Genomic DNA, 15,550 nt, shown 5'->3' with positions numbered 1-15,550 from the left:
CTATGTCCCCGCCGTCTTAAAACTGTGAACTTTCACGGCAAAAGAACTGGCGTGAAAGGGCCAGATATTCCTAGTCCTGTAGGGGGCTAGCAGTGAACCAGCAAAAAACTAGTATCTTTTGCTGCTGATACAGGCCCCCGCACTTCCGGGTCGGATAACGCGCATGCACACGGCAGCGGCCTCCAGCGGCCGTGCCGTGCTCCATGGTGAATTCAGACTGCGGAGCTGGACCTTGAACATAGTGCCCCCGATCGGCCGGGGACCCTACCCTGACCACCCGCCCAAACATTGCCCGGCCGTGTATAAGGCCCCTTGCCCTCTGATCAGCCCGCCCCCGACCAGGGTGGCCGCAGGCCGAGTCTGCAACCTCCACGCTAGTATCCCAACTGGCAAGACCATGTTAGATCCACACCATCAGGACTTCGGCCGGTCGGGGCGGAGCGGGCCTCTAGCAATGGCCGTAGGTAGGTGACATGCAGCGCGGCGGCTTTTCAGGGCCCGGAGAATCGGGGAACTGGCGCCGGTTCCAATTCAGTACTTGGAAATGGATTCTCCGCCCCGGCGCTTGTCGTGCTTTCGGTGTCGTGGTGTGGAGAATCCAGCCCCTTAAGTTTGTGCCGTCTGGCTTAGATTCATCATTTAGGGCATGGGAGAGGGAGATGTTGGAGGTTAGAGACATGTTTCTGGGGGGTTGGATCGCCGGCCAGATGAGTTATTAGAGAAGTTCCAGCTCTCAAGAGGGAATGTACTTGGGTACTTTCAGGTTCGCAATTTTTTATGCAAGGAGCTGCCATAATTTCCTCTGGTGCATGGTCCTCATTTATGGACAGGGCCACATCCATGGCCAAGTCAGGGGAGGGTAAGATTTCAGATACCTGTGGGCAAATGTTAGCGACGGAGCAGATTCGTTGGAGGAAGTAAAGAGAAAGTGGGAGGATGAGCTGGGTTTGGTCTTTCAGGAGGGAGTGTGGAGTGAGGCTCTTCACAGGGTCAACTTCACATCCTCATGTTAAGCCTGATCCAAGGTGGTGCACAGGGCGCTCCTGACGAGGGCATGTATGAGTGGGTTCTTCTCGGGGGTGGAGGATAGATATGAGCAGCGCTCTTGGTAGCCAGACGGGGGTTACTCGGCTTCCCTCCCGACAGGGAATCAGGTACCGGGTTCAACTAGAAATACATTGCAACAAGGCCGCCAAAGCGGAAGAGGTACAATACACACACGGGAACGGTGTGCGGCCCTTTATTTCTTCCTTCCGTTGCCAGAGAAAGTGTGCTCGGCCACAGAACGGGGACAGAGTGCTAGGAAAAACCGACACTGAGGACACCTCAACAGAGATACTGTCACTGTTACAGTCAATGCATTAATTTGATATTGGTAAAAATAATTACTAAATGATCATTGCCAAGGTAAAGTTGCAGATTTACAAATAAAGATACACACAGTTCTTCATTATTGCTTGAAAATGCTTTTACAAGTTGTACAATAATAAAGTGTAATAAGGAAAATGTTTCTAATGAGGCACTTGGATGGCATAACTATGTAAATACAAAGGCTAAAGAAATACATCACAACTCTGCAAGAGCAAGGGTTGATCTGACCATGGTTCAAAGACGATGAAATAAGTTGTGGTATGTGACCAACCTGGCTGATTTTGAGAAATCCTGCAATCAGAGCCTCGTTGGAATTCTCCACGGATGTACCAGCTGAACTCTTGGCTAAAAGGGCAGTAGTCAGCTATCTCCACTGATCCACCATAGTACTGCAGCTCTCCCTCTCGTACACCATCAAGGTGATCAAAATACTGTAGGAAACAAATATAAGTCATGATTAACAAATTATCACAATTTTGTTTTGATGATGAAATTAAGGGCCAGAAGAAATTCAGCGCAACACAACAGACGATACAAAGGCAAAGTACAGCATATGCTGGAAAGATGAAATATAAATGGAAAAGGCTTTAAATAGAGAAACTGAGTTAACATTTAGGTCAATGATATTTTATTAGAATTAGAAAATGTTGCAGTTAAAAGGTGATACGCAGAGGGGAGAGGGACAACTGAGCATTATTTTTCTTGCCATCTGTCTGTAAGCAGAGGTGTTTTAATTGTTGAATTAGGCACTGGTGTGTTTCCCTAAACCCTCTGCTTGTGAAGTCAATTTAAAAGTGACTTGCAGCAAACTCTCTTTAAGGTGCTTCAGAAGTATTCTTTATTCATAGATTCGAACACGGGGGCATTGTCATTTCAACGACATTCACACATGAACGCACAAGGAGGAGATAGGAAAGAAAAGAGTTTTACAACTAGGAATAATTTATAAAAAATAAAGATAGGAATATTAATTCATGTGAATGCTAGTGTCCAGAATGTTAGAATCCAGTGAGGGGTCCTTCACTTCGGAGTTAAGGTTCTGCCAGAGGTGCTGAATTCCTTTAAAGTTGGTAATGACTCAGGAAGATGAGGATGGAATACAGTGACTCGGTTTGCTCGACAGGCAATGGCAGGCATGTTCAGGTTTAAGCCTGAAGCAGGCTTTGTTGTAAGCCTGGAGTCCTACTTCCAGGAATGTAACATTATACTTTTCCATAGGAGCTTTTCATGTGATCTTGCCCGCTGATGATCAATTTCAGGTTACCAATCAGTTTCTATGCCTCAGGTCAAAATCCATTGTTCACTTTAGGGGATGGCTGATGGCCTCTGCAGGTATAATGAGTTTCAATAGCTCTCTCTTTGTTATAAGTCCAGGCTGCAGTGACAGACCATTTGCTTGCTCCCTTGTTTTGTTGATTATAATGGGTCTACACAATGACAGGTCTGAGATGTCACAAGGATGAGGGTTTAATTTTGTTCTGTAATTACTGTTGGAGGTTTCCAGAACTGTAGTCAACTTACATATCAAGCGACCTATTACACCTATGATTTTGGTCCAGCAAAGTCCATTTTTAAGTAAGTTGAAAGTAAGGTTTATGATCCCTTTCATGTCTTATGGATATGCTTTAAACAGGTACAGATACAGGCAAAAGGTGGAAAGAAGGAAAGCACAAATGGATAGGTCTGCAATAGGGTGGAAGACAGAAGTGGTTTTACAAGGAAAAAGGTAGCAATGGGACAAGTAAAGAAACAGAATATGGATCGCGAACAGTTGTAAACTGTAACACCACAATCATTGGGTGGCAACTCCCCCCCATATTATCACAGGTGTCCATATCCCTAATTCTGTATTTTATTCCATGTTGGAGAAAAGTGGGGAAGTGTTGGAAGGATTAGCAGGCTGATTATCAACCCATTTCAACCTCATCACGAACGCTTCTTCCGTAGTCAACAGGTCCTGGAGTAGGACTTGAACATGGAGCTTCGGGCTCAGAGGCAGGGGTGCTAGTGCAGAGACATAGAACCTCATTTTGATCTTATAATGGAGGTAAGATCATTGATGAAGCAGCTAAAGACAGTTAGGTCTAGGACACTGCCCTGAGGACTCCTGCAGAGATGTCCTGGTCTGAGATGATTGGCGGCGAGTAGATTGGAAGAGTGAAGGACGGGAGGGGAGAGTGGTACGGGGGTGAATGGGAGTATTTGTGGAGTTCTACAGGAGGCTTTATGAATCGGAGCCCCCAGCCGGGGAGGGGGGAATGGGGCGGTTCCTGGATGGGCAGGAATTCCCCAAGGAGAAGGAACAGGTGGAGGGGTTAGGGGCCCCCATTGGGCTGGTGGGGGTGATGAAGAGCATGGGGCCAATGCAGGCAGGGAAGGCACCCAGATGAGTTCCCTGTGGAATTTTATAAGATGTTTGGGAGGGACCTCTGCTGGTAAGGGCATATAATGAGCGAGGGAAAAGTGGGAACTCCCCCCTACATTATCGCAGGTGACCATATCCCTAATACTGAAGAAGGATAAAGATCCACAGCAGTGTGGGTCCTATCGCCCAATATTGCTTTTAAATGTGGACGCTACGTTGCTGGCAAAGATCCTGGCCTCGCTTATCGAGGATTGTGTGTCGGGGGTGATAGGAGAAGATCAGACGGGGTTTGTAAAGTGGAGGCAATTATCGGCAAATGTTAAGATTATTATTAAATGTGATAATGGTGCACCCGGAGGGACAGAACGTAGAGGTGGCAGTGGTAATGACGCAGAGAAGGCTTTTGATCAGGTGGAGTGGGAGTATTTGCCCTGTTTACTGAACTGACCAAGGTCTTTGATAGTCAGCCAAGAAAGCTTTTGGAAGGAATGAAGAGGAGTACGTTTGTTTACAAAACTGAAAGTCAATATAGCAATAGCCCTGCCCACTCTGCCCTATGCATGTGAGACTTGGACACTTTACAAGCGTCAAGAAGTTCAACCATGCTCACTTGAGTTGCCTCAGAAGCTTCTGAAAATCAGATGGCAAGACAAAGTATCAGACACCAAGCTGGCATGTCAAGCATCCTCACCAGAATGAAACAGTTCCAACTGAATTGGGCTGGTCAAGTAGCCAGAATGCCTGGAACTCACTCACCAAAGCAAATAGTCTATGAAGAGCTTGAATCTGGGGTGCTCTCTCATAGAGGTTAAAGGAAGTGCAATCAAGACACCCTGAAGGCTTCACTTAGGAGTTTTGATATTGACTTTGAGACCTGGGAGAAGTCCACCCAGGATCGCTGTACCTGTTGCAACCAAATTAAAAATTGGTGGGGCCTTCTTTGAAACCAAGTGCCTGTCATAGGCAAAGAGAAAATGCAAGTGGAGAAAATCCAAAGCCAGCAACTCATCCAAAATTCAATAGTTTGTGGTATCCTGTCCCATTTACAGCAGAACCTTCCAGGTATACATCAGCCTTAGCACTCACTATGTAACCATCCAAACCCTACCAAACACCTCAGATGATGAACTGTGGTAATATAATCAGGGCCTATTTTAAGGCCGATTAAATTGGATATCCGAAATTAAAGAATTGGGTACTTTAAATTGAAACCACAGTCAGCTCCAGCAAGAAGCCTGCAGAATATGCGACTTGAATCCGAATATCCCAAGACACAGAACTTAGACAGGCTGCCGGGGCATGTCTGAAGCAGCCCCGATAACCCATCAAGTAATTATCGCTCCTACTTGAGATGCATTGGTCTATTATTCACAGTTCCTGATAACCCATCAAACAATCATCGCTCCTCCTAGGGTGGGCTCAGGTGCCCTGTCAACAGGTCATCAACTAGACCATTGGGCGCTGAGACCCTGTCTCCTGACTCCATCAGCAGAAGGCCAAGGGCAGGTGGAAAAGGAGGTGGGTGGCGACAGGGGGATAAAAATAGACATTCTGGACATTTAGGAAGCGAAGACTCAAAGCGGAGACTCGAGACGGGGGGGGGGGCGGCCAGGAGCAGATCAGACCAGGAAGGAAACAAGCAAGGAAGAAACAGCCAGCAGAATCACCTTCGCAAAGAGTAATCAGAGGGACTCGGGGATCGGATCTACAGCATACAAAACCACCTTTGCGGGTAGCATTGTCGAATCCTGGGCGTTTCTTGTATATATAGTGGGTAATTTATGGGTTAACTATATTTAATAAAGTGTGTTGCATTATATCTGTCTGTACTTTGTTCTCCTCGTAAATAAAGACACCCTGGGTAAACTTTGATTAAGGAGCTGGCTGAAGTATCTGAATTGGACAGATACAACAGAACGTTGTCATCTTTGCCTCCAAAGACAAAGAAGAACAGCTTGATTAGGGTTGGGGCTAGTTCTGGAGCACAGATCTTCAACAGATCAGCCATAATTTTGTCAGGGCATACAATAGCATGATCCTACATATGTTGTATATTCGGATTCAGATAGAAATCTTTTGGCTGAAACAGGAAATGATTGGAAGATATCTCTCACAACTGCCGTTCCGACTTAAATAGCTACTCTATCTCCCCCAAAGAAACAAGCAATTTGAAATGGAACATTCAACCTCAAAATATAGTTTTTTATTTTAAATTGTCATATAGATTAAAAAGATTAATTTTTAAAATAAGCCAATGATTTGAAGGCAATATGAATTTCAGCTGTACTGGTTGAGAAGTTGAATCTTTTGCAGCAGTAGCTTTCTAAACAAATTACACTCAACTGACATCGATCGTAATGAAGTGCTTCGAGAGGTTGGTCATGAAGCACATCAACTCCATACTCCCACGATGCCTAGATCCACTGCAATTCGCATTCCGCCGCAACGGTCCACAGCAGACGCCATCTCCCTGGCCCTACACTCATCCCTGGAGAATCTAGACAACAAGGACTCCCACATCAGACTCCCATTTATTGACTACAGCTCTGCCTTCAACACCATAATCCCAGCCAAGCTCATATCAAAGCTCCAAAACCTAGGACTTGGCGCTTCACTCTGCAATTGGATCCTCGATTTTCTGGCCCATAGACCACAATCAGTAAGAATAAACAACACCTCCTCCACGATAGTCCTCAATACCGGGGCCCCGCAAGGCTGCATACTTAGCCCCCTACTATACTCCCTATATACATACGACTGCATGGCAAAATTTGGTCCCAACTCCATCTACAGGTTTGCTGACGACATGACCATAGTGGGTCGGATCTCGAACAATGACGAGCCAGAATACAGAAGAAGATAGAGAACCTAGTGGAGTGGTGCAGCGATTACAATCTATCCCTCAATGCCAGCAAAACTAAAGAGCTGGTCATTGACTTCAGGAAGTAATGTGTACATACCCCTGTCTGCATCAACAGCGCCAAAGTGGAGATGGTTGACAGCTTCAAATTCCCAGGTGTGCACATCACCAAAAATCTGTCCTGGTCCACCCACGTCGACGCTACCACCAAGAAAGCACAACAGCGACTATATTTCCTTAGGAAACTAAGGAAATTTGGCATGTCCACACTGACTCTTACCAACTTTTACAGGTGCACCAAAGAAAGCATCCTATCTGGCTGCATCACAATCTGGTATGGCAACAGCTCGGCCCAAGACTGCAAGAAACTTCAGAGAGTCGTGAACACCGCCCAGTCCATCACACAAAACCGCCTCCCATCCATTGACTCTATCTACATCTCCCGCTGCCGGGGGAAAGCGGGCAGCATAATCAAAGACCCCGCCCACCCGGCTTACTCACTCTTCCAACTTTTTCCATTGGGCAGGAGATACAAAAGTCTGAGAACACGCATAAAGAGATTCAAAAACAGCATCTTCCCTGCTGTTACCAGACCCACTTACGGACTAATCTGATTAATACTACACTCCTGAGTGCTTCACCCAATGCCGGAGTCGAGATATTTACATTGTGTACCTTGTTTTGCCCTATTACGTGTTTTCTTTTCTTTTCATGTACTAAATGATCTGTTTGACCTGAATGCAGAAAAATACTTTTCACTGTACCTCGGTAAACGCAACAATAAACAAATCCAATCCCATAACCTGGATGCAGAAAGGGAGGCATTCCATCATACCTGATACTCTGTTGGTAGATGTATTGGGTACTTTTCTAAATTGCATACGGCCACAGCCTTCTGGTCCTGCCGACATGTCAACTGTAATGGAGATGTCCTCAGTGTGTCACAATATGGAGTTACATTCTTATTCCTGAAGAAAAATATTCATATCATTATATATCACAGTTCAATATAATCACTTTAAACAAACTTTCATATTCAGTTTTAACATCTTAATTTGAAGAATACAGAAAAGTAGTACAAACTAATTTTATCTCTTGAATTACATTAAATCAATCTTGCATAGAAACATAAAAAATAGGAGCAAGAGTACGCGATTTGGCCTTCGAGCCTGCCTCGTCATTCATTGCAATCATGGCTGATCATGCGGCTCAGTAACCTGTTCCCGCTTTCCCCCGTACCCTTTGATCCCTTTTGCCCAAGAGCTATATCTAACTCCTTCTTGAAAACATTGGCCACTTGAAAACAAGGTAGCGAATTCCGCAGATTCGCCACTCACTGGGTGAAGACGTTTCTCCTCATCTCAGTCTTAAATGGTCTACCGAGTATCCTCAGGCTGTGACCTCTGGTTCTGGACTCTCCTGTCATTGGGAACATCCTTCCTACATCGACCCAGTTTAGAACCTTTAGAATTTTATAGGTTTCTATGCAATCCCCCCCTTATCCTTCTGCATTCCAGCAAATATAATCCTAACCAACTAAATCGCTCCTCATACATCTGTCCTGCCATCCCAGGAATCAGTCTGATAAACCTTTGCTGCACTACCTCTACAGCAAGAACATCGTTCCTCAGATAAGGGGACCAAAACTGCACACAATATTTCACGTGTGGTCTCACCAAGGCCCTGTATAAGAGCAGCAAGACATCCCTGCTCCTGCACTCCAATCCTTTTGCTATGAAGGCTAACATACAAGTTTCCTTCTTTCCCAACTGCTGCACCTGTATGCTTACCTTCAGCGACTGGTGTACAAGGACACCCAGGTCTCATTGCACATTCCCCTCTCTCAATCTATAGCCACTCAGATAATAATCTGCTTTCCTGTTTTTGCTACCAAAGTGGATAACCTCATATTTATCCACATTATATGCATCTACCATGCACTTACCCACCCACTGACGTGTCTAAAACACTGAAGCATCTCTGCATCCTCCTCACAGTTTACCCTCTCACCCAGCTTTGTGTCATCTGCAAATTTGGAGATATTACATTTAGTTCCCTCATCAAAATCATTAATATATGTTGTAAATGGCTGGGGTCTCCGCTCTGATCTCTGTGCTACCGCACTAGTCACTGCCTGTCATTCAGAAAAAGACCCGTTTATTCCTACTCTTTGTTTACTGTCTGTCAACCAGTTTTCTATCAATCTCAATAAACTACCCCAATCCCACGCTAATCTCTTATATGATACTTTGTCGAAAGCCTTCTGAAAGTCCAAATAAACCACAAACCCCATCCACTGGCTCCCCCTCGTTAACTCTACTCGTTCCAGTAGACTTGTCAGGCGTGATTTCCCTTTCATAAATCCATGCTGACTCTGTCCTATCCTGTAACTGTTATCCCAAGTGCTCGGCTATTTGATCTTTTATAATGGACTCTAGTATTTTCCCCACTACCGACATCAGGTTGACTAGTCTTATGATGAATATCACGTTCGCCGCAGAATTTGGTTTGAAATAAGGCAACAGAAATTAATACGACCAGTATTTTAATTCAAAATGGAATAAAACCACTTCAACTAAAGGTCATCCAGAAGTCACCATTTGAAGGGAGAAACTCCTAGCTGACTTCAAGGATCATTAATACATTCCAAACAAATACAGGATAAGGAAATCCTTACATTGACACACCGTAAATTCTCTAGATCACTCCTCATCACCCATAATAATTGAAACCACGAGGACATGAACATTCTTCAGATAAACAATACACAAATCCTTCCTTAACTATATAACTCTTAACACTTAGAATAACACCCTCAAAAAGTGTCTGGTTGGCAATCTATATATCTAAGAAACATGGCAACACTGAAAAGAGACAGATCTCTATACGAGTCCCTCTTCGCCAATATATCTTAAGACACCTGACATTCACGCAGACACTAAGATCATTAAAACATATATTGATGATAATACATCAAATTAGCCATTTGGGGGGCAGCACGGTGGCCTAGTGGTTAGCACAGTTGCCTCATGGCGCTGAGGTCCCAGGTTCGATCCCGGCTCTGGGTCACTGTCCGTGTGGAGTTTGCACATTCTCTCCGCGTTTGCATGGGTTTCGCCCCCACAATCCAAAAATGTGCAGAGTAAGTGGATTGGCCACACTAAATTGCCCCTTAATTGGAAAAAATAATTGGGTAATCTAAATTTATTTTTAAAAATGTTTTAATTAGCCATTTGGCGATAGGCAATTAACCAACAATAAGTGATAAGATAACAGAGACAGTCCTTGACCGATTAAAAGGTTTTATGAATAAAAAGAGGGACATTTTTGAAGAGAGGTACCTCTCACTCCCCTGCGGGAGTGTGGGTCAAAGCTCTGTTCTTCAAGCTTGCCTCGTCAAACAAAGACCATCATGGTTTTGTAAGTATGTTTCTGTTAAACTTCTTAGAAATGTATTAGAAATTGATAGGAGATACTTTAGGATTTTCCATGTTTTAGATATCTCATTCTCTTAAGAGAAGTTAGTGTGTTAACAGATAACAAAGGAATGTTAACGGGTTTTATATTGTCAGCAGATAACAACGGAATGTTAACGGGTTTTTATATTATTAACAGATAACTAAAGACTGTTAATCAATTTATATTTTTAACTCTGCAATTCTGTATGTAACAATTTAGAGTAATTTACAATAAAAATACTTTTATTAAAAATTATACTGTGTAGACGTACTCTCAAAAAGTTTAAAACCCTAGACACTCATTTAGGAAGTCATAAATGACTAGGACCCACGACGACAGGGATTTAGTTATGAGTGATGCATCTGAACTTTTCCCATAAAAAGTAACTGAGATCCTGTTTAACTGTCTGAGACCTGGAAAAGCATTCTCCCTTCGCGAGATCTATTTTGAGTCTGAGCAGAGAAATGGATTTCCCTCTTTTGGTGGGTTAACCTAGTGCGAAGGTTAATAATAAAGTACCAGGTCCTGAATAACCTAAATCCGTCACAGTCTAAAATTCCGTTTTCTCTCTACTAACGTTTTCAATAGTGGGGTTACATTAGCTACCCTCCAATTTATAGGAACTGTTCCAGAGTCTGTAGAACCATGGAAGATGGCCCCCAATGACATCCATTACGTCTAGGGCCACTTTCTTAAGCACTCTGGGATGTAGATTATCCCTGAGGATTTATAGGCCAACAATCCCATCAATTTACCCAACACCTTTCCGTACTAATACTGATTTCCTTCAGTTCCTCCTTCTCACTAAACCCTGTGTTTGCCAACATTTCTGGTTCTGGTTTCAGTTTGAACCATATTAAAGAGAAATTTTATTAAGGGCAATTTCGGGTAGTTGAAAATGCAACAATGTCCCAGCATCAATGCTAATGGAAAATGATTGCTTAAGCAAAAGAAACAAAGCGCTGCATGACAATGGAGAGAGTAATAATCAAGCTACTTTGGATCTCATCATCTTTCATAAGAAGTCAGTTGATGTATTATGTGACAAGTTGCAAATCTGCCCTATTTCAGTGTTAGAATATCTGTGCTCCTTCATATAATGACTTAATCTCCTTTCTGAAAAACTTTAACCAACCATAGCCTATCCAACTTTCTTGAAGGCCTTAATTTTAACTCTTGGAATAATTTTCTTTAAACTATGCCATAGGAATAGATTGGATGTTAGGTGATTTTTCTTTTCCCAGAGAGTAATGAGCCACTGGACTAAATCTTTGGCTGGCGCGGTAGATGCTGACTCTTTGCATGGTTCAAAAGATAGTTGAACCAGTTCTTCACTAGGGCAGAGATTCATCATATAGAATGCAAGTAAGTATCTTTATGTACAAAACACTTGGTCCATTTGATCTTCTGGGCTGGTTTTGATTGCCCACGGAGATTGGAAAGAACATTTCCAGAGTATTGTTTTCCATTACTGCCCCTGTTTCTGTTTTATTGCTCGCCGAGGAGATTACATACTTTTTTTGGGGGGGGAGGTGATGTAAAGACGTGTCTAATCATGATGCTCCTGTCATCATAGTGCAAGGTTGTAATTGAGCGAAAACTGACATTCTTTGTTTTTTCTTCACTTAACAAACTTGATTCCTGATTTTTAGCCTGACTCAACTTGTCAGCAAGATTTCTACTCTTACCTGATGAGGGTAATGAATACATGGTGCAATTCTGTATCAGTTGTTGTTCATACAATTTTGTACATTAGCCCCAATACTTCATTTGTAAGATCCTATTACGGTTTGTTGGAAGTAAAGGTTTGCTTATAAAAGAGGAATATTTGAGTACAATGTATTTGGAAGTCACGCATATGATGGCACATTATAATTAATAAAGTTAAATGCGTGACAATCAAAGTATCATTAGTCATCATTTTTGGCAGTACTTTTTCATTGCAACATCTCATTAAACTGCTGAGAGTCATTAGGGGCGCTATATTTCTAAATATATATTCATACATAACGCAATGCTCACATCTTCCGTTGTTGGTCGATCCAGAACTTGCAGCTTTTTGTTACAAAGTCACAGCCCATACCTTCACCCCACTCCAGTCTCTCTGCCATGCTATAATTGGCTTTGTACCAACTGAGGGTGGTGGTGGGAGGGGGATCGTGGTAGAAAAGAGAAAAGAATTACTACAATTTAAACTTTTAAAGAATATTTCCAAATATTTGTACCACACAAAAACTAAACCATTTTGATATGGTCGAGATTGAAACTCAGTTACCTTCTTACAAATTTTCTGTTTTTAATATAGGCAACTTTATTCTTGTTCAAGTACCTACTTAAGTGTTTGTCAAGCACCCTGATCATTGATTACTCTTTTATAAATAACAGCAGAGTCAAATTTTAAGGTTATATCATCACATTAACTTGCTGCAAAACTTGGGTTAGTGCTAATGGATGCCCATCTGACCTAGTCGTAAGTATCATTTGCAGACTGAGAAGACTTAGACAATAGGATAGTTATTTTTTATTTTCTTATTTGCTTCAGGTATCGGTCACCTTGTATGACAATAGCTTTTTAAAAAATTTGTTCATGGGATGTCGGCATTTCTGCCAAGCCAGCATTTAGTACCCAACCCTAATTGCCCTTTCAGAATGTGGGGGTGAGCTGCCTACTTGAACCGCTGCAGTCGCTGTAGGTAAACCCACAGTGTGTTAGAGAGGGAGTTCACGGATTTTGACCCAGCGACAGTGAAAGAATGGTGATATATTTCCAAGTCAGGATGGTGAGTTACCTTTTGGGAGCAAACTGCAAGACGCTTCTTGACAAACTAAAATTCAATGACAAACTGAAACTACACATAGACCTGGCTCCTCCTATTCATTACATCATCTGTACCCAAAACATAAGACATTCTTCTGTCTCCTCCCACAAGATGTCGCATGACCTGGTTAGCCAGGACCAAATACAATGGTCTAGATTCTCTGGGTCGCCGACGCCGAAATCGCATTCGGCGACCGGTTGGAGAATCCAAGTTCCCAACCAAATCGGGGGTGGCGCACTTTCGCGATGCTCTACCCCCTCCAAAGGGGCATACTCTAGGAGTACACTGTCCTACGTATCGACGGCTGCAGGACATTACCTGAGGCCCCCCCCAAACCGGCCGAGTTCCCAACGGGGTGGGGCACGTGTGGTGTCACCCGTCGGGGACTCGGCGTGGCGGCTGCGGATAGTCCACACCGCCACTGTTGGGCGAGGGCCAATCCGCAGGCGGGGGGGGGGGGGACATTATTCAGGGCTGGGGGCACTGTGGTGGGGTGGTCCAGGGAGTGTGCGCCGGCTGAAGGGGGCACACTATTTCGCGGGCGGGGTCTGCGAGCGGCCTCCGTCATGCAGCAAGGCGCAGCCACTGCCGTGCGCATGCGCGGCCACGGACCTGGCAATTCTCTGGGGTGTATCGGCAGCTAGAGCCGGGTGCTCTACGCTGCCGTCCTGCTAGCCCCCAGCAAAATGGGGAATCAGTGGCCGTTTTGCGCCATTTTTTCTGGCGTAAAACGCCACCGTTCCCTTGCCGGCGTGGGGACATAGCCCCAGAATCGGAGAATCCAGCCCAATATCTCTTTTAAATTAGCTACACCCCAGGGACCTCCAAATGAAAACAATATTCCATCAGCCACCTAACTGTAAATAAATAAATGCTTCTCAAAACTATCAGTAGAACATTCCTCCTGTAAAACCAAGGATTACCTTCATGGTCCCTTAATCACAGCTTTAGCAGGCATACTGATGTATGCATCTTAAACTCAGTTTTAAAAAATAACATTACTGCATTTAATATAAAATATAACTATTTCCTTCATTCATCACAATGGTAAAGGTTGTGGGTTTGGAAGGTGTTGTTGAAGGGGCCTTGATGAGATGTGGCAGTTCATCTTGTAGATGGTACACACTGCTGCAACTATGCATTGGTCGTGGAGGGAATGAGTGTCTGTGGATGGAATGCCAACCAAGTGACCTGCTTTGTTCTGGATAGTGTTGAGCTTCTTGAGTGCTGTTGGAGCTGCATTCATCCAGGCAAGTGGAGAGCATTCCATCACAATCATATACTTGTGCCTAGTAAATGGTTGACAGGCTTTGGCAAAACAGGAGGCAAGTTACTCGCTGCAGGATTCTTAGCCTCTGACCTGCAATTGTAGCCATAGCCTTTATATGGCTAGTCCAGTTTCTGGTCATTGGTAGCTCCCCAGGACGTTGACAGTAGCAGGATTCATCGATAGTAATGCAACTGAATGTCAAGGGGCGGTGGTTTGATTCTGTATTATCAGAGATGGTCATTGTCTTGTATTTGGTTGGCACAAATGTTACTTGTAAGCTGAAGCCTGGACAAGTCTTGCTGCATTTGGACGTGGACTACTTCAGTATCTGAGGAGTCGCAAATGGCGCTGAACATTGTGCAATCATCCATGAACATCCCCACTTCTGACCATATGACAGAAGGAAGGTCATTGATGAAGCAGCTGAAGATGGTTGGGCCAATAGCACTACCCTGAGCAACTCCTGCAGTGATGTCCTGGAATGGAAATGATTGACCTCGAATGACCACAACTATATTCCTTTATGCTACGTATGACTCCCACCAGTGAAGAGTTTTCCCGATTCTCATTGGCTCTAGTTTTGCTAGGGCTTCTTGCTAGCACTCAGTCAAATGCTGCCTTGATCTCAAGGGCAGTCACTATCACCTCTGCAGTTTAGCTCTATTGTCCATGTATGAACCAAGGCTGTATTGAGGTCAGCAGCTGAGTGATCTGGTGGAAAGCAAACTGAGCATCAATTAGCAGGTTATTAGTGAGCATGTACTGCTTGAAAGCACTGTTGATGACCCCTTCCATCAAGGTACTGATGATCAAGAGTAGATTGATGGGGTGGTAATTGGCCGGGTTTGATTTGTCCTGCTTTGTGTGTGCAGGACGTTCCTTGGCAATTTTCCATATTGCCAGGTAGATGCCAGTGTTGGAGCTGTACTGGAACAGCTTGGCTAGGGGCGCAGAAAGTTCTGGAGCATATAAGTCTTCACTACTATTGTCAAGGCCCATAGTCATTTCAGTATCCAATGCCTTCAGCTGTTTCTTGATATCATGTGGTGTGAATCGAATTGGCTGATGCTGTGGATGTCAGGAGGAGACCAAGATGGATCATCCACCAGACACTTCTGGCTGAAGATTGTTACAATTGCTTCATTCAGCTTTGTCTTTTGTACTGATGTGTTGGGCTCCTCATCATTGAGGATGAGGATATTTGTGAAGCCTCCTCCCTCCAGTGATTTGTTTAACTGTCCACCGCCATTCACGACTGAATATGATAGGACTGCAGATCTAAGCATTTGAATGCTTAGTTCTGTCTATCGCTTGCTACTTATGCTGCTTGGTGCACAAGTAGTCCTGTGTTGTAGCTTCATTAGCTTGTAACTTCATTTTTACGCATGCTTGGTATTGTTCCTGGC

The 15,550-nt window shown here is 43.9% G+C and overlaps 1 protein-coding gene across 2 annotated transcripts in view; it reads right to left on the bottom strand.

Moving 5' to 3' along the window:
• The window catches only part of lmln (leishmanolysin-like (metallopeptidase M8 family)), a 166,089-nt gene that overhangs the window by 28,090 nt on the left and 122,449 nt on the right, over positions 1-15,550 (bottom strand). Inside the window, exons 12-14 of one of the 2 annotated variants that reach the window (XM_072473178.1) lie at positions 12,078-12,188; positions 7,432-7,564; positions 1,643-1,802 (exon numbers count right to left, since the gene is read on the bottom strand). In XM_072473178.1, coding sequence (XP_072329279.1) covers positions 1,643-1,802; positions 7,432-7,564; positions 12,078-12,188 — 404 coding nt within the window. The remainder of the gene's footprint in view (positions 1-1,642; positions 1,803-7,431; positions 7,565-12,077; positions 12,189-15,550) is intronic. The other variant, XM_072473179.1, reaches the window with a different exon arrangement.

Source organism: Scyliorhinus torazame, chromosome 2 (genome assembly GCF_047496885.1).
Source record: "Scyliorhinus torazame isolate Kashiwa2021f chromosome 2, sScyTor2.1, whole genome shotgun sequence".
Classification (NCBI taxonomy): Eukaryota; Metazoa; Chordata; class Chondrichthyes; order Carcharhiniformes; family Scyliorhinidae; genus Scyliorhinus; species Scyliorhinus torazame.
This window is presented reverse-complemented; position numbering and strand designations above follow the sequence as displayed.